This window comes from Pseudorasbora parva, chromosome 4 (assembly GCF_024679245.1).
Source record: "Pseudorasbora parva isolate DD20220531a chromosome 4, ASM2467924v1, whole genome shotgun sequence".
NCBI lineage: Eukaryota > Metazoa > Chordata > Actinopteri > Cypriniformes > Gobionidae > Pseudorasbora > Pseudorasbora parva.
This window is the reverse complement of record NC_090175.1, coordinates 2,125,768-2,145,624: the sequence shown is the minus strand read 5'-3', so window position 1 is coordinate 2,145,624 and position 19,857 is coordinate 2,125,768. Positions and strand designations below refer to the sequence as shown.

General features: G+C 44.2%; 1 protein-coding gene across 1 annotated transcript; it reads right to left on the bottom strand.

The window, feature by feature from the left end:
• Nucleotides 1-1,029: 1,029 nt before the first annotated feature.
• LOC137072688 (zinc finger protein 25-like) lies at nt 1,030-12,191 on the bottom strand. Its single transcript, XM_067440608.1, has 4 exons — nt 12,054-12,191; nt 11,557-11,703; nt 11,053-11,359; nt 1,030-3,130 (listed from the first exon to the last, which is right to left on the bottom strand). The coding sequence occupies exons 1-4, from the start codon at nt 12,072-12,074 to the stop codon at nt 2,121-2,123; spliced, it is 1,485 nt and encodes a 494-aa protein (XP_067296709.1). The 5' UTR covers nt 12,075-12,191; the 3' UTR covers nt 1,030-2,120.
• Between the last annotated feature and the right edge of the window lie 7,666 nt (nt 12,192-19,857).

Below are 19,857 nucleotides of genomic sequence, written 5' to 3'. Positions count from 1 at the left end.
AGAATATGCGCCGAAAATGCTTGTCAGATTTTACTTTCACTTTCAGTAGGGAATAACTGACTGGGTTTGAGACTGCGTGTGAACATTGCGTGACATCCACTGACTCGCGTTCATGAATTAAAACGGGAAAAGAATGAATTAAAAAAAAAAAGGACATGACATTGTGTCAAGATGGACAATGGTTCTCTTCTCACTTCCCATCATAATAAGAATAAGTAGGCTAAATATTAATTAATATTAAATACAAGTAAATAAATAAATGAATAAAGTGTGAAAGTAAAACAAGTAGGCTAGCCCTAAATTAAAAATTAAATGGTTAAACTTCTGCTTTCACGTAGACGCAGTGAGGGGAAATAGGTCATCAGTTCGTGGCTTTGCTTCAGCTGTGCGATAACCTCACGAGCGAGCAGAATTTCTGACACGCCAGAAGTTCATCCGACCATCCGATTCTCGATCGGGAGAGGTTTGTCGCCTCTCGTTTCCCCCTGTACGACAAACGACGCACGATAAACCTGAAAATCGGCGCAACCCCAAAAAAAGTCGCACGAGTCAGAATTCGGCTCGAAATCAGAAGAAAATCGCACAGTGTATGCCCGGCTTAATGAAGATGTAAGGCTGAAGGTTCCTGGGGGAGCGGAGGGAGGAACTGACAGGTTGACGGGACACAGTGGAGTGTTGGGTACTAAGGCTGGAGGCAAAGCCAGGGGTTTTAGTTTTTAATAGTAGTTTAATTTAGTCCAAGAAATAGTCTTTAATTCAATAAACCACAGGAGATGGGGTAGAAATATGGGGAACACATCCACTTTACAAGACAAGTCTGGACCAAACTGAAGAAAACAGAACTAAACAAGGGAACTAATGGGATCATTGATGAACACCAGCTGATCTAACGGACAAATCGGACACACTGGGAACTGGGTGATGAGAAAACAGGGGAAAAATACAATAAAAGGCACTGGTTGGGTGAAATGTTTTGTTCAGGTGAATGAAAGAAAATAAAGATGACGACTTGACATACAATGTTAATACTTTTAAATAACTTAAAAGCAATGACATTTATTCTTGATTTTGTACATTTCAAAATCATTAAATCATAAATAAACAGGTGCAAAATTGATATGGCTCAGACAGACGTCATGTGAAACACCAAGAGCTCCTGAATTAAGTGTGATATCATACAGGGCTTTAGTGAACTTAAACCAAAGCATTGGCCTTAAACAGGGGGTGGATAAAAAAAAAAGAAAGTTTATACAGTAAAAAGGCATTTTTTATGTTTGTTCACAAATTAACCCAACAACAACCATTTGTGTGCACTCTTGGGTCTTGACATGCACAGGTAACAAACAAGTCAGACCGCAAATCCAACAAATAGTCTTAAAGTAAGTAAATCCTGTAACATTTGTTGGATTTGCAATACTTAAGTCTGTAGTGAAACTGCTGCTATTTATTAAACGCAAGAAAAAAGATTGAATACAAACAAAAACCCAAAGCTGACTACTACCACACACAGACGAAACAATTTAAGTGCATTAAAAGAGCCGCTTCAGACGGTTAATTTAGGCACATAAAACCGACTCTGACTGGCTGTAGGTGGCCAGTGATTAAAAGTATGAATACCTGGATAAAAACAGCCCTCAAAAGACCTGAATATAAAGCTTTTAGCTCATATATGTTTACCTGACAGACATGAGAATGACTATGATACTTTCCACAGAAGAATCCAGTGCGAGTTGATGTCAGTGTTTAGTGAACATCTCCCTCTAGTGGTGCAAGTCATCACCACATTCTCAAGTAATGCCACACACACAAAGACAAATTAAAAACATTCTTCCATTATTTACTCACCCAAACATATATTACTTATTCTGTGGAATATAAAATAAGATATTCTGACCGCCATCAGGACAATTGTGAGAACAACATATATACATTAGCTCTACTAATTCAATAATCCTACTGACTAACAGCTAATCATGAGTAACAAGACTTTTTAGCCAGTTAGTTCATACAATTTTACACCAAAAATGTAAATATTTCTGAAGATACAGTATTGTAAAACTGAACAAACGGTAAAACGACCCAATGATGCTAGACCAAACATGAAAAGGCATGAGAAGTCACTAAGCTGTTTGTGGAGCAGTTTGTTCTTTAGCGTGTTTCTTCTGGTGGGTCTGAAAACTGCCTAAATAAGCGAATCTCTCGCCGCAGATGGAGCAGCGGTAAGGTTTCTCTCCTGTATGAACTCGCTCATGAGTCTTCAGGACGTCTAATCGAGCAAATGTCTTGTCACACTGAGAACACTTGTATGGCCTTTCTCCTGTATGAATCCTCTTGTGCTTTTGTAAAGTACTCTGCTTACGGAAACTCTTCCCACAAATGTTACATTTAAATGGTTTTTCTCCAGTGTGAATCATCTGATGATCTCTGAAATGAAAACGAAGAGAAAAGCTCTTCCCGCAGACGGAGCAAAGGTACGGTTTCTCTCCGGTGTGAATCCTCTCATGACAAACCAAATTAGATTTGAGACGGAATCGTCTATCACAGTGTTTGCATTGATACGGTTTCTCCCCAGAGTGTAATCTTTGATGTGATTTTAGACAGGTAGTGTTTGTAAAGGTTTTCCCACATTCGCTGCACTGGTACGGCCTCTCATTGGTGTGCAAACGCTCATGCTTCTTCAGATGGGATTTGTGGTTGAATGTTCTCTCGCAGTGAGGGCACTTGTACGGTCTTTCGCCCGTGTGGATTCGCTTATGAGCATCAAGATTTCCTTTGGTGCTGAAATACTTGTTGCACTCTGTGCAGTGGAAAGTCTTTTCGCTGTGTGACTTTATATGAGCTTTTAGACCTGAAGAACTCAAAAAATCCTTCCCGCACTGCTTGCAGTGAAAGTGCTTCTTCACGCTGTGCTCTTTTGAATGACGTTTCCTCTCTTCTAAGGTAGGAAAGCTGATGTTACATCTCTTGCAGGTGAAGACTTTCTGTTCTGTGTGTGTTCTCTCATGTCTTGCTAAGTTTCTCTTTGAGCTCAATGTTTTCCTGCAGGTGATGCAGGAAAATCCCTTGACCGTCAGCTGATCTTTTGATGCCGAGACTGTTTCTACATCAGAAGATGAACCACTGTTCTCACCTGAAAGGAAACAAAGGGTAATAAGAAATGAAGTTAGAGAATCATTTACTAATCATTTAACTATAAATTCAGTATCTGTCTATCAGCTACAGAAAAGTAAGATCCCCTTTAAACATTAGGAAAGAGCGTGGCATATGCTTATCAGAGGATCTAAGAGTCCAAGAAGATTGTTTGGTAGCTAAGAGGTTCCGACATAAGATGGGGTTAAACTATTTAAACTAATAAGAAATATTATTTCCCTATCTCGAGGGAACTTCGAGCTGCGTCGAAACGCTAGGGGACGCCTCTGCGTGCCATGTCATGAAGCACTTGTGTAATCAGTCCAATAGCGGGACGATACGTCACGGGCGGGTGACGTCATCGACCAGGAAGCTATAAAGCATGCCCGGACCAAACAGTCACTAGCTTCTGTGTCTTCACAAGCGCTCTGTGTGAATTGTATGTCCATTTATTGTGTGTGTGTTCAAAAAAGAAAGAAAGAAAGAAATATGGCAAGTCAGTATAGGTGTTGTGTTCCTCCCTGTGGGGATACACACGTCCTAATGTGTGATGTGTTTGGGGCTCGAGCATGCCCAGTCAGCTCTCGAGGGGGTCGGCTGCGAGCATTGCGAGAGACTCCCAATGCGCATATTAAGATCACGCCGGGCACTCTTCGAGGAGAGTGCTTTGGCTCGCGGTCCTCAGGGCTCGGGTCCCGCTGTTGCCGAGGCGCAGCGAAGGCTCGCGTCCTGGGGATCGCAGTTGGATCTAGTGGCGGGGTTAGAGACGGGTGATCCCCTATCTCTGCCTTTACCCGCTGGATCTCATGCCTCAGTTAGCGAGCTGGAAGCACGCTCTGCGGTTTTCTTCCGCTCGCGCTGAGGCACAAGCGCAGCAGCACTCCAGCTCCGAGGAACTGGATGTTGTTAGCGCTGATGATGATCTGCCAAAAGAAAACGACACACACACACTCATAAAAAGAGGTGCTATTGGTGTAACTCGCGCTGTGTCCAGGTTAAGTTTAGACTGGCCGGCCGAGTGTCAAGAAGTTCGCCAAAAAATAAATAAATATATAAATAAAATAAGAAAGAGAAAGAACAATATAATGGCGAGCAGACAGTATGTTTGAGATTACGAGGGGCTGAATCTAGTGGCTCGGATCTCGCGTTTGCCGAGGCAGCGTGTAGATCACGGGTCTACAATATAGATTCTATGACTCGATCGCGGATCTCGCGCTTGCCGAGGCAGCGTGTAGATTACGGGGTTGAGTTTAGTGGCTCAGATCGCGTGTTTGCCGAGGCATCGCGTAGATTATGGGTCTGCATCTATCATTCAGAAAGGGCGACGATGTCTCGCGGGGAAGAGACGCTTGCGAGCTATCTCTCCCCCGAGTCCACATCGTCACACAGCCCCACAGCTGCCCACAACAAGAAAAAAAGTCGGCTTTGGGGGTAGGGCATATTCGGCAGCAGATCAGGCGGCCGCCGGTTTGTATACGGCGGTTGCCCTGCAAGCATATAAAACAAGCAGACCTGCTGGGGGATATTGATATTGAGATGTGAAATATAAAAATATATATATATAATAAATAAATAAATAAATCAAAATGTCCCTCTGGGGCTGTCGGGCGGGGCAGCCTCAGCCGAGTACATCCTTTCTCAAACCTACACCGAGCAAAACAAAGAGAGAGCGTGGTCGCTCGGGCCCCCCCCCCCCCGCAGAGGGATCGGGGATCCGGGCGACGCGCTCAGCCGGGACCTTCCCGTGGTAGGGCGGATCTGAGGGCCGTCCTTACTGCTAGGAAGGCCTCGGCTAAGAAGTCCTGACGTCAGAGGCGCAGGACTTCCGATGGCAGTCCCCTCCGGGAGAGTGCGGCTCGCCGAGGCGCCCGCTCTTTCCCGGTGCCATCGGGGGGGGCCGGTCTGCCAACCCTGCCACCGTTGGTGCTTCAGGGCGCGGCGGTCCCCGGCGAACATATATCTCCTTGTCCGCCCGGAAACGTAGCGGCTTGGGGATGTTCGCGCCCTCTCGTGAGGGCCCCGGGGCGGTCAGTTCGGTTGCTACCTGCCGGTTATCCGTTACAGGACACCGGGCTGACCACCCAGGAAAATCCAGAGACCAGCCTCGAGAGGCTGGTTCCCTTAGTAGATTTTCTGGCAGCGTGGAAACTTCTGCCGAATATCTCAGAATGGGTCCTGCTCACATTATAAAAAGGGTTCGGGTCACACCCACCCGTGTTCAGCAGGGTTACTCCTACGGTAGTAACCCCCGAGCAGCCTCTGGTCATGGAACGAGAGGTACAGACTCTTCTGCGAAAAGAGGCTATACACGGGTCCCTCCCCTCTGCAGAGAGTCGGGCTTTTACAGCCGGTACTTCATAGTTCCAAAGAAGGATGGAGGGTTAAGGCCTATTTTTAGATCTGCATCAGCTAAACAAAATGCTCACGATAAAACAGATCGTGTGTCACGTCAGGTCCGAGGACTGGTGTGTCACAATAGACCTAAAAAATGTATACTTCCACATCTCCATCCTTCCGCAGCACAGACAGGTCTTCAGGTTTGCTTTTGGGGGCGAAGCTTACCAGTATTGAGTGCTGCCATTCGGCCTAGCTTAATCACCCCACACTTTCACCAAGTGCGTGAATGCAGCTCTGGCTCAGGTGCGACTCCAGGGCATTCGCGTGCTCAACTATATCGACGATTGGCTGATGTTAGCATAGTCGAAACAGTGGGCGTTCAGCATTGAGATGCTGTTCTCGCCCATATGAGAGTGTTGGGGCTAAGGTTGAACGGAAAGAAATGTGTGCTGGCACCTATAAGCTGCAGAGTACTACTTTTCTGGCGGTAGTCTGGGACACGAAAATAATGTTGGCTCGGCTATCCCCTCCCAGGATAAAAACGATCCTGGATACCGTGAACCAGATAAAGCTAGGTCAGTCACTCACTGTGAAACACTTTCAGAGAGTGTTAGGGCTGATGACAGCAGCGTCCAACGGGGTACCTTTTGGCCTGCGGTACATGAGACCCTTACAGTGGTGGCTCAGGACCAAGGGGTTCTCCCTGAGGGGAAACCCTTTTTCGCTTGATCAAGGTCACGCGGCGCTGCCTACGTGCCTTAGTGAAGTGAAAAGATCCTTGGTTCCTGTCCCAAGGTCCAGTTCTGGGGGCTCCTTGTCGTCGCGTAACGCTAACGACGGATGCCTCCCTAACTGGCTGGGGAGCGGTCATGAGTGGCCGCTCGGCCCAAGGTCTGAGCGGCCGTCAGCTCTCCTGGCACATAAACCAGCTGGAGCTGATGGCTGTGTTTCAATCATATAAAATCAAACACTTCCTCTCAGACCTGCGGGGCCGCCATGTGTTAGTTCGGTCAGACAACACTTCGGTGGTCTCGTATATAAATCACCAGGGGGGGTTGAGATTGCGTCGGGTGTGGAAGCTGACGCGTCATATGCTAACATGGGCCCACGGCAAGATGCTCTCGCTCAGGGCGATGTACATCCCGGGGGTCCTGTATGTAGCGGCAGACTCCCTGTCGAGGCAGGGAGTGATGCCGGGAGAATGGAGACTCCACCCGAGGTGGTGGAGGAGCTGTGGATCCGCTTTGGGCGAGCCCAGGTGGATCTGTTTGCGTCTCGAGAGACGACACACTGTCCAGCATATTTCTCCCTCACGCATCCAGCCCTGCTGGGGCTGGACGCAATGGTACAGACGTGGCCGAGGCTGCGTCTGTACGCCTTCCCCCCTCTGGCATTGCTCCCAGGAGTGCTGGAGAGCGTCCGGCGGGACGGGGTTCAGCTTTTATTGGTAGCCCCGCTCTGGCCGGGCCAAGTATGGCTCGCAGACATTATGTCTCTCCTAGAAGGTCCTCCCTGGAAAATCCCAGTCAGGAGAGATCTTCTTTCGCAGGCCGGGGGGGTCAGTACTGCACCCGCGCCCGGAACTGTGGAAACGGTGGGCTTGGCCCCTGAGGGGGCCCAGTTCATAAACACGGGTCTATCTACTGAGGTGATAGAGACCATGTTGCACTCCAGAGCACCATCCACAAGGAGACTTTACGCACTCAAATGGAGAGTTTTTGTCGCCTGGTGTACGCACCAGGCTTTGGACCCTGTTAACTGCCCGTTCGGTTCAGTTCTTGAGTTCCTACAAGAAAAATTCTCCGCAGGGTTATCTCCGTCAACACTGAAAGTATATGTGTCGGCGATATCTGCTTATCATATTCCATTAGATAATGCATCATTGGGGAAACACCCTTGGGTCATGCGTTTCCTTCGTGGTACTTTGAGGCGCAGACCTGCGGCACGCTCGAGGGTGCCTACTTAGGCAGTGGCACCCTCTTGTCTGGAGTTTGCACCAGGAATGGTAAAAGCATTTCTCTTCCCGAGGGAAGGATATGCTCCCAAGGTCCCGACTAATGTGCCGGGACCACTAATGCTGCAGGCTTTCTGTCCGCCTCCGTTCACTAGTCAAGACCAAGAGAAGCTAAATCTGCTATGTCCGGTCAGGGCCCTAGATGCATATGTCCACAGGGCTGCCCTGTGGCGAAACTCAGAACAGTTGTTTGTGTGTTTTTGGGTCCCCGAGCAAGGGAAAACCGGCTTCAAAGCAGATGCTTAGCAAGTGGATAGTCGAGGCTATTTCGCTCGCTTATGAGTCGGCCGGACATCCTTCACCAATGAGGGTCCGCGCCCACTCCACTAGGAGTATGGCTGCCTCTATGGCTCTTATTTCGGGAGTTTCATTGTCAGAGGTATGTGATGCGGCTGGGTGGTCCTCTCCGCATACATTTGTGAGGTTTTACAATCTAGATGTAGCCTCTACACCGGGGTCCCGGGTGTTTCTGGGTTGATTCACACATACAGACATTTGGGACTCTGGCGGCGTGGGTATTGAGGTCCCCTAGCGTTTCGACGCAGCTCGAAGTTCCCTCGAGATAGGGAACGTCTCAGGTTACGTATGTAACCATGGTTCCCTGAGAGGGAACGAGACGCTGCGTCGAGATGCCATACTCCCGGCATGCCTGTGATCGATTTGTTCGACTTTTCCAGAAGCTAGTGACTGTTTGGTCCGGGCATGCTTTATAGCTTCCTGGTCGATGACGTCACCCGCCCGTGACGTATCGTCCCGCTATTGGACTGATTACACAAGTGCTTCATGACATGGCACGCAGAGGCGTCCCCTAGCGTTTCGACGCAGCGTCTCGTTCCCTCTCAGGGAACCATGGTTACATACGTAACCTGAGACGATTTCCTCATGCTCTTCAAATGGATCATGTATAGATAAAATAAAATAGGTCCTAACGGGGTGCCTTGGGGTACCCCCCAGCTGAGTGGTGCAGTGAAAGTACCACTTTCACCACCTTTACAGTCCTATATGAGAGGTAAGATGGGAACCAATCTAAGGCAGTGCCCTTAATACAAACTTCATCCCTTTGACATTTAAGAAGGATAGCATGATCAACTGAGTTGTATGTGGCATGAACATCAAGTAACATTACAACTGCAGGTCTACCAGAATTCAAAGCAAGGTCGTTCAACACCTTGAGTATATGAAATAATGTTTCCTGAGATTCGTCCGAGTTACGGGAACCGTCGGCGGCGCTGGCATTGTGTTTGTAGACACAAAATCAAGAATGTCGCTAAAGAAGTGTGTTTCTGGTTGTGAGGGAATAATCACCTTGTTCCGCTTCACAAATAATCCAGCATTAAGGGAACAGTGGATGCAGTTTGCGTTTTCAGGGTTCTGTAAGTGTGTGTGTTTGTTCCCGGACATGAGTGGAAACCGCAGGTGGTGAGTGAAACTGCATCAAATATGTGTTTTGTTGGCAATCCGCACATAAGTGCATATAGTGAACACCACCAACGTATAGAGAATCGAGAGTTATCCAGGGATAATGTCATGGTGTAGCCTAGAAATCTAGACGCACCCTAGCGGCAGCAAATCTGGCCGTGAGTGTCATCTAGCAACTATTAATACACTTCTGAGCTGTAAACGCCAAACTCTGGTTGGCCCAATCACATCGTGTATAGAGTCGGTGGGCGGGGCTTAACATAATGACGGCCGAGTTGCGTTTGCGTGCTACTGGTAAACACAAAAGCTGGCGAACGGCGTTCTGTCGAATCAGCTTTGACCGCGACTCTGGAAGACTTGAGTTCAGCTTTTCTCTGAGAAAAGAACAAAGAACGGCACTGAAGTCATTCTTAAGAAGGGAAGATGTGTTCGGGGTTTAGCCGACCGGACACGGCGAAAGTTTAATCTTTCAACGAGCTCTAGTTGGTTGTAGTGCTATCCAATTGCGTGCACGCCGTGCAGAGGGAGTTTGACAGACAGCCGTTTATCCCGCCCCTCGGATTGAGCCGTCAATGGTCAGTTTCCAGACCAAACATCTTGATGTGGGTCTGGCTTGTCAGGCTAGTCATTTACTGTCAGTTGTGTGTGTATGTTTGTGCCTCTTTAACTCCGCCCACTGCACGCCTCCTCCACGAGCTCGGCTATTTTCAAAAATAACTGCTACAGTGTATCTGTCTTTTATAAAAATAATAAAATTAAAGACTATCCGAGAAAGTAAAGATGCAATTCTACCCTATAGGTACTCAAGATTAACATGAGATTGACAGAATCTAACAGTGTTATGAACCCTTCAAGATGTAAATAAATTTGTTTGGTCCTAGAGAGCTCTAGAGTTGTCCTGCAGACTTTAGCTCCAAACCTAGAAGAAAAATAAACCCTTGCCTTGCCTACAAAGCAACCCACAGCGCTAATTCTAAACCGAAAATAAAATGCGCACGGCAGAATAAGCACTTATGTGGTATGTGACGGTGAGGGAAAATTCTCTAACTGTTACATTCCTAACGGGTAAAAGGGCAAATACATTTTGATTCTATTATTCTATTATCCACAATGTCAAAGCAACGCAACTTAACCCAAAAAGCGAGCTCAGACATGTGCTTGTGCACGCAGTTGTGCACTCTAGACAGAGAATACTAAGCTGCAAGGAACGCTAAGAAGCAGCAAATATATGTATTAAGTATAAAAAGGTTGGGTTCCTATTACTGTCCATCCTATTAAAAGCGGCTAGAGTATTGTATTCGCCAGATTTTATAGCGTAAACATTCAATCGTGAATGAGAACTGTTTCGAGGGGGATGCCAGGTGTGCAAGAAAAAAACCTGGATATTTGATTACACACATATCTAGTGTACATTGTCTATATATATTGTAACCACATTGTATATTATTATTGTTAGTGTATTATTTAATGTATATTTGGTCAAATCTAGTGTCTATTGTTAAGTATATTGCAGTGTATATAACATCGCTCACACTGCGTATATTGTTTAATGTTACTGTGCATCAGATGTATCTGATGTTTGCTGTAATTGTCATACGTCTTGTCAATTGTCAAGACTTTGTTGCACGAAATTGCACTTAAGAATTTCACCACTATAGCACTTGTGTATATGGTTGCGTGACAATAAAGTGATTTGATCTAGATTTTTGATTTAAGTGATCAAGTATATTGGTTTAAATTAATCAATGAAAGCAGAGCTAGCAAACTGGTTCAGAGGAATCACGACTACTAATAGTAACACTAGATCGTAAAGCAACTTAAAGCAAAAAATAAAATAAGAATGCTATATGTGATCTGTGTACTATCCGTAAGAGGTAACAGGAGAGAAAACCACATTTATCGGGTTAAACAGAACTTTGGTATTTCATTATTATCAATACCGTAATTAGATTTTCGTTCCCTTAAAATGTTCAGCGCTACTGTCATTTGCCATTATTTTCTACAATATCCGAGATGATCTGCTGTTGAACCTGATCAGGAGCATCAGAGACCAACAGCCAATATGAACCTGATCCTACAGAGTCTCTGCTGAATGACCAATAATGATGTTCAAGAGTCATGAGAAACAGCAAAAGATCATGAGATAAACACACCTGCAGGAGTGAAGTCATTATCGTCATCATTCCCATCATCACCATCTTCATCATTCCCATCCTCCTCCTCCTCATGGCTCTGCTGTTGTTTGTCTGCTGTGGTTGCGTCTCCTCTGCTCTCTATCAGGTTCCTGCAATCCACCAGTTTGACGAAGCACATCTTCAGCATCTGCTGTTCTCCAGCGTTACAGTCAGAGGTTTGATCAGCGGATCCATTATCATCAGTATAACACATTAAAGTGAGGCTGAGCTCTGAGTCCTGAGCTTCTGTCCCATCAGTCACACACACTGAAACCTTCTCCAGATCCTGACAAACACATCACAGATTAACACAAATAAAGATCAACCTGTTGATATTAGCCTCATTACTCAGCTGTTATCTCTAGAGGTTATACTGGTGCCATATTTTGCTGCTGGCTTAATTTGAGATGTGCATAAGAAGTGAGAAGCTAACAAAACTTTGGTTTGATTGAGCTGAAGGATGAAATGATGAGCGGCTCAAACCTCTCTGTTGGGTTTGTCTCCTCTTTCTCTCAGCTTTGCCTCCAGTGACGCCACCTCTTTCTTCAGCTGACAGATTTCACTGATGAAATCCTCAATATCCAGCATGGACAGATCAGTTCCTACTGATTTACAGCAGATCACATCCATCTGCGCTTTCATGGTCAAAGACAGACACATTATTATTATAAGGCTACTAAAGATGCATTTAATGAACTGACATGGATTTAACCTCAAGAAATGTCAGAAAATATTCATTACATTTTTTAAAAAATCATTTCAGATGTAAAAGTGTTTAGGAGTGTTCATGTTTAGTATTGAGCCAGCTCAGAGCAGGAATATTATCAAATACTATATGAGATTACTACAAGTATATAAAAAAGCCAAAGTTCTACTAATTTCAGCCAAAACAAAGAATCTAGCACTGAACATTAAGCATTGTGTTAGTATAGTAACTATTGTTCACTACAAATGCCACGGTTAAAACAAGGTTAACTTACTGTAGTAAAACAACAGGACATTTGTTATGGTTACTCTAGTAAAACCATGGTTATTTTTCACAAGACAGGAGGACGAAGAAAATCTTCATTTAAAAGTTCATTAAAAACTATGAACAACAACAAGCGCAGTTAAACACATAAACAATATAAAACAGATTAAACTCACCGTTAGAGTGCTCCAGTCTTTATTTCCTCAGTGGTTTTAACCGATGAACAAAACGCGTCATAGCGCCTCCTGCAGTTTGGGAAGGAGTATGGAAGGATTCACCAAACCTATTTTCTCTTATTAAACATCATTGTTTTTCAGAGGCATTGACAGGAGACGATTATGCTATCATATCTTTACGTGATTATTAAATAAATGCAATGATAAATGAATTTTATCCTTATAACCTTATACATGTCAGACAGCTGGTAAAAATGAAAGCAGTGAAAATGTCATCTCAGAAAACTGGTAACAATGCAGTAACGTGAGGTCAAATGCCACCTCTAGCCCTTTTTAGTGGTAGTCAATAAATGTAAAGGCATGTCTGCATCTAAGAGCATCTCTAAAGGACCTATCACATCAATACCCAGTTTCTGTCCAGCTGGATACTGAACTGGGGTCAGTGGTGAAAGTGTGTTTGTACACAGCAAAATACCCAGTGTTAAAACAACACTGCTCAGAGCACATAATGGTCCCACTCTACACTGTAAAAAAATATTTTGAAAATAAGTTACCTGGTTGCCTTAAAATGTTAAATCAATTGGAAAAAAAAGTGAGAATCGACAACATTTAATAAAATATTATAAAAAGATTTTGTAATTACTAGTTAATCGTGTGGGTGTTTTATTTGTGATGACGCAGTTAAACATGCCAAAATTGGGCTATTTTTTATTTATCACATTTTTTATTTGGTTCAGATACAATAATATTTTGAGTTTCTATTTATTAATCCAATTTCCTTCATTGCATCAACTCAAATGTTTAATTGCTGTAGTGATTTTTACTTTTGTCCACCCAAGGACACCAAGTAAGGTAGTGATTGGTACTCACGTCACCGCTGACGTTGTGAATTTTGGATCACACATCACTTAAGGTGTGGTTATGAGTACACCACCTTCCCCCCCTGTTAGTTTGGGACACTAGTCAAGGCCTTTTACCTTGGCTGTATGAGAACACTCCGCACAGGAGGCTGCCCAGTCATTTATAATGAATGTAAAGGGGGAAGAGTTGGTCAGCTGATTTATCTGAAAGATTGGTGAGATTTCTAACTTGTAGAGCCTTTTCTGTTTTATCAGCACAAGGAAGACACAATTGTAATAAAATAGATTTTATTAACAAAAGATAAACAGAACAATTAACACAACTACTAAATGAATACAATGAATGATAAAGGAATAATGTGCGTAAAATGTATAAAATACATGTGAGTAAGTTAAGTGTGGCTATAGAAGAGTTACGTTATCTTATAATAATAATAATAATAATAATAGATTTTATTTATAATGCACTTTTCATTCCGAAGAATCTCAAAGTGCAACAAAGGGGGGGGGGGGGATAACAACAAAAAATGAATAACAAGTAAAAATATAGAATACTACAAACAATCAACCAACACAGAAAACAGAACAGAAATAGAGCTGATGGTGAACAGAAACAGAGCTGACGGTGAACAGAAACAGAGCTGATGGTGAACAGAAACAGAGCTGATGGTGAACAGAAACAGAGCTGATGGTGAACAGAAAACAGCTGATGGTGAACAGAAACCGAGCTGATGGTGAACAGAAACAGAGCTGATGGTGAACAGAAACAGAGCTGATGGTGAACAGAAACAGAGCTGATGGTGAACAGAAACAGAGCTGATGGTGAACAGAAACAGAGCTGATGGTGAACAGAAACAGAGCTGATGGTGAACAGAAACAGAGCTGATGGTGAACAGAAACAGAGCTGATCGTGAACAGAAACAGAGCTGATGGTGAACAGAAACAGAGCTGATGGTGAACAGAAAACAGCTGATGGTGAACAGAAACAGAGCTGATGGTGAACAGAAACAGAGCTGATGGTGAACAGAAACAGAGCTGATGGTGAACAGAAACAGAGCTGATGGTGAACAGAAACAGAGCTGATGGTGAACAGAAACAGAGCTGATGGTGAACAGAAACAGAGCTGATGGTGAACAGAAACAGAGCTGATGGTGAACAGAAACAGAGCTGATGGTGAACAGAAACAGAGCTGATGGTGGACAGAAACAGAGCTGATGGTGAACAGAAACAGAGCTGATGGTGGACAGAAACAGAGCTGATGGTGAACAGAAACAGAGCTGATGGTGAACAGAAACAGAGCTGATGGTGAACAGAAACAGAGCTGATGGTGAACAGAAACAGAGCTGATGGTGAACAGAAACAGAGCTGATGGTGAACAGAAACAGAGCTGATGGTGAACAGAAACAGAGCTGATGGTGGACAGAAATAGAGCTGATGGTGAACAGAAACAGAGCTGATGGTGAACAGAAATAGAGCTGATGGTGGACAGAAACAGAGCTGATGGTGAACAGAAACAGAGCTGATGGTGAACAGAAACAGAGCTGATGGTGAACAGAAACAGAGCTGATGGTGGACAGAAAACAGCTGATGGTGGACAGAAACAGAGCTGATGGTGAACAGAAATAGAGCTGATGGTGAACAGAAACAGAGCTGATGGTGAACAGAAACAGAGCTGATGGTGGACAGAAAACAGCTGATGGTGGAACATAATTTATCTTATGGAAAGATAAACTGTTGTTTCTCTGAAACTAAGGTGAAGAACCTTATTATGTATCAAACAAATAAACGAAAGATTATTTGTTATTAACTACCATCAGTTATATTACCTCTAATGTAAATTAGAAAATCATATACTGATAATAATCAACAATGCCAAGGTCTCTAGAAAGAGGTTTGGTTAAGTGATATTTACGTTCCACGTGGTTGAGTAAGCAGTCCGATGGTGATAGTGCAGTGAAGAAAGGAGCTGGAATCTGTTTCAACAGCCTTGAACACGAAGATCTGTGGGATGCTGATCTCCTGGGGCACCAAAGGGTCCTAAAATCTGGAACACGCAGATGAGGCCCTGAAGTAGGTGCAGAAGGTCCTTAACCTGGAACACGCAGACGAAGGAACCTTGAAGTGAAGGTTTGCTCTCCTGAGCTTATCCTTGTTGCAAATGTCTCTGTGTGTCTTCTGCCTCTTTGGGCCAGACACTCAGAAGTTGGTCAATCTGCTCTGGTCTCTATAGCATGGAGACTCGGGATGTGCTGTAGTCATCTCGCTGGACTAAAACTCTGAACGTAGTGTTGGTTAATGTCTCTTTCCTCACAGGCTGGAGGCTCAGAACGTTGTCATATCTGTCACTGCCTCACAAACTATAGATTCAGATCCTCGGATCTTGTGTTGTCTCTTTGGTTAAACCCAAGGCTCAGAACTTGGTTGCTCTGTCACAGTCTAATCCTCAGCGGACAGACTCAGAACTTGGTGAACTGTTTGTCTCTCGCGTGGAGGAGACTCAGAACTGATTGCTCTGTCACAGTGTAATCCTCGGCGGACAGACTCAGAACTTGGTGAACTGTTTGTCTCTCGCATGGAGACTCAGAACCTGGTTGCTCTGTCACAGTCTAATCCTCAGCGGACAGACTCAGAACTTGGTGAACTGTTTGTCTCTCGCGTGGAGGAGACTCAGAACCTGGTTGTTCAGTCACAGTCTAATCCCCGGCGGACAGACTCAGAACAAGGAGTGTCTATTGAAAGGGTACCTTTATCCTTTTCCGAATAGGAGGAGATTGCAATTTGGCGCTTCTTCATTCCAGTGTTGCTATTGGTTGCTGGCATCAGAGGGGGCACACAGTGTGGCCCACCCTTCTTTCCCCTGCAGAACTCATTTGCATACTGTACACAGTTAGAAGTCTTTAAAGGGTCTTTAAAGTTCATCAATGCATTTCTCACTTTCCAAACCACCATCAGAATACCCTTGGCAATATACTAAACAAAGAGACACCAAACATGATGGAAAAAGATTGAACTGTCATGTGTTCATTCATTTGTTCATTAACAGCTGAGTTTGTGGAAGATGTTGCATTACAAATAGCTGTCACTGAGAATACTTATTTCTCTGAATAAGTATGAGATGGATGCATGTTGTTTACATCAGTCTTAAGGTTTCCAAACATAGTTGTGAATGGATTTGGATGGATCAGTTTTGGTCTTTCTTTGTTTCACCCACTACTGCTGAGGTCCCGAGGAATGTTTATGGCCGTCACAAATCAGGTCATTAGGGATCCATCTCTAGATGGGTGAAGGGCAGAAACTGCATGTGGACCAATGAGAAGTCCTGTCCTTCCTGGGCTTGGAACTAGAGGTCTTCTTCTTGCCCTCGAAGAGGTGTCTGGATGTTGTCCAAGCATCTTTATCTGATGCCGTTGGACATTTTGTTTGTGCTAGTCCAACAGGATCCAATCAAAATGGAGCAAACCTTTGTCCACTGTTACGGGCAAAGAGGGGCCCGGCCATAAACTGGGCCCTGGAATGTGCTGTCCACTACATTGCAATAAACTCAAAATTTTAAATCAACCAGGTTACTTACTTTTTTAAGTTAAACCAACAATATTTTTTACAGTGTACAATGTTAACATAAACTTGAATGAGTGTTAAAATTAGGGCTGTGGCGTGAGCAGTTTTTAACCAGTTTTTTGGTGGCTGAGTAGCACTGGCGGTGGTCGGCCAAAAAAAAATCAAAATGTTTTTTTTGTATGTAAATGCTGTTGAATGCTACATGAATATTATGACACGAGTGCAAAACACTTTATTAAAAAAATAATTCAATGTTAATTATCCATAATTAAATCCATAATTAAATGTTACCTAGCAGCCATGGAAACATAACATTCATGCCAAACGAGATACTTCATTTGTGTCTCTCAAGATTTGGGAAAATAAATAAGAGATTCCATGTACAGTAGAATAAAATGGAGTAAGCCTGTTGTTAAATTAGTAGAAAATCGGGTGACCAGATCGCAAAACGCAAATCTTGAATTTGTCTCACGTTACAATGTCTACCTCTCTCATTCGCCATGAATGTTATGTTTCCATGGCTGTGAGGTAACGTTTCATTGGAACCTATTATTTGTTTTGTAAATAAAGTGTTGTGCTTCAATTGTGAAAAGCAAAACAAAAATCAGGGGGTGCTACCAACCACTGCCGGTGCTACTCAGTGGTGCGGTTCACGTTCACCGGCACAGCCCTAGTTAAAGTTAACAAGATAATTAATTGATGATTTAGGTTGTGGAATTGTGAAATACATATACCACTAACTTTAGCTATTTTAGCTAACTTTATTTTTGGCAAGGTTGCCTGCTAAAATTTGCACTCCAGGGTCTATATATCACATAATAAATCGCTTCAACCCGCAGACATAGAAAAGAACCCGCGGAAAAAACGCGGACTTGGCATCACAGTCCAGTTGAGCTCTGTTGACATTTGACAAGTAACGTTATGCGTCCCTTCGTTGCTCTGATTGGTTGTAGGTCTGTCCAATTGATGTCTTTCCTAGTTCGGTTGAAACACGCCTCATAATCACAGCCCAATGGGGCAGTTTCAGACTCATATTCTGACTAGAATTGAATATGACCACGTCAGGCTACATTGTTGCAACAATTCTCAGATCAGTACTTCTTCATATTTAATCTACATCATACTACTCATGCACCTCCACTTCCTCTACCAGTTATTTTCATATGAAAGCTGCATTCTCTTTCTCCCTCTCATCTCTCCTCTGCTGTGTCATCCTTTCTTCTGTCACCCACACAATTCTTCTCTATGGATGCCAACATTGCAACAGACACTTTGTTTTACTTTACCTTCTTGTCTAGATAGTATCTGCCCTCTGTCTTCTAGGCCAGCAAGCCCTACTCCTTCTAACCCTTGGTTATCTGATGTTCTTCGTGATCACCGGACCAAACTTAGAGCAGCAGAGAGAAAATGGAGCAAATCAAACGACCCATCTGACCAGGGTAAGTATCTCTCTTCTCAAATGATGTCCATGCAGCTTAATCCTCATATTTTCACAACAAAATCAGCAGCACCTCAGACACATGCACACTTTTCAACTCTCCTCTGTCCCCCTCCACTACCTCTCACCACCTCTTTATCTGCAGATGACTTTGGCTATTTTTTCACAGATAAAACCACATTTATCAGCAGTCAGTTCCCACCTCCACACACACATGATTTTAGATCAGCCACATCCACAACCAAACATTTTCTCTCCTCCTTCTCTATACTCCCTGAGGCTGAAGTATCTAAACTTCCCTCCAGCCATCCCATAACCTGCCCTCTAGATCCCATCCCCTCACATATTCTACAAGCCGCCCCTACACTCTTATCAGCACTCACACACATCATCAACACATCTCTGCACCGGCATCTTCCCTACCGCATTTAAGCAGGCTCGGGTAACCCCACTGCTTAAAAAAGCCACATTAGACACATCAGTTGTAGAGCTGTATGTCTCAGCTGTATGACTACAGACCTGTATGTCTCCTACCATTCATAGCGAAAAAACTTGAAAGTTGTTTTCAACCAGGTTTCATCTTTCCTCTCACAGTTAAATCAACTGTAGGTAAGCCAGTCAGGTTTCCACTCAACCGAGACGTCATTATTGTCAGTTACTGAAGCCCTGTGGCTGGCTAAAGCTACATCCAACTCATCAGTCCTCATCCTCCTTGACCTGTCTGATGCCTTTGACACTGTGAATCATCAGATTCTTCTGTCCACCCTCTCATCACTGGGCATCACTGGGACTCCACTCCACTGGTTTGAGTCCTATCTCACAGGTAGGTCTTTTAAGGTTGCCTGGAGAGGGGAAGTTTCCAAAACACATCAACTGACCACGGGGGTTCCTCAGGGCTCAGTGCTTGGACCTCTCCTCTTCTTCATTTACATGACATCATTGGGACCCATCATTCAAGCACATGGCCTCTAATATCATTGTTATGCTGATGACGCACAGCTCTACCTCTCATTTCAACCAGATGATCCCACAGTACATGCACAAATCTCAAGCTGTCTGGCGGACATCTCGGCATGGATGAAAGAACATTACCTGCAGTTCAACTTAGCAATGACTGAGCTGCTCGTTTTCCCTGCTAATCCGACCCTAGAACACAATTTTACCAGGTTCATCTTTGATTACCCCTTCAGGGTTGGTCAGAAATCTTGGAGTAATCTTTGATGACCAGCTGTCCTTCAAAGACCACATCTCAAAGACAGCTCGGTCATGCAGGTTTGCGTTGCACAACATCAGGAAAATCAGACCGTTCCTTACAGAGCATGCAACACAGCTTCTTGTCCAAGCTCAGGTAATTTCTAGACTTGACTACTGCTATGCACTTCTGGCTGGACTTCCATCATGTGCAATCAAACCGCTGCAAATGATCCAGAATGCTGCGGCACGTCTTGTCTTCAATGAGTCCAAAAGGGCTCATGTCACACCTTCATCTCTCTGCATTGGCTACCACTCGCTGCCCGGATCAAGTTCAAAGCTTTGACTCTTGCTTATGGATCCACCACAAGCTCAGCACCACATACTTCGATTAGCTACGAGTCTAGACACCCACCAGAAGCCCACGCTCAGCTAACAAGCGGAGGCTTGTGGTACCATCACAGAGAGGAATGAAATTCCTCTCCAGAACTTTTTCTTTCACCGTTCCCGGTTGGTGGAACGATCTTCTAACCTCCATATGCATGGCAGAATCACTGACATCATTCAAAAGACAGGTAAAAACTAATCTCT

What these genes read in the sequence shown, in the direction of transcription:
- LOC137072688 (XM_067440608.1), bottom strand. Translation starts at nt 12,074, where the DNA reads ATGTCCTGTTGTTTTACTACA. An exon ending in GAGACAAACCCAACAGAGAG is followed by an intron (nt 11,360 to 11,556) that starts GTTTGAGCCGCT and finishes TGTGTTTGTCAG; the next exon opens with GATCTGGAGAAGGTTTCAGT. An exon ending in TAATGACTTCACTCCTGCAG is followed by an intron (nt 3,131 to 11,052) that starts GTGTGTTTATCT and finishes GTTTCCTTTCAG; the next exon opens with GTGAGAACAGTGGTTCATCT.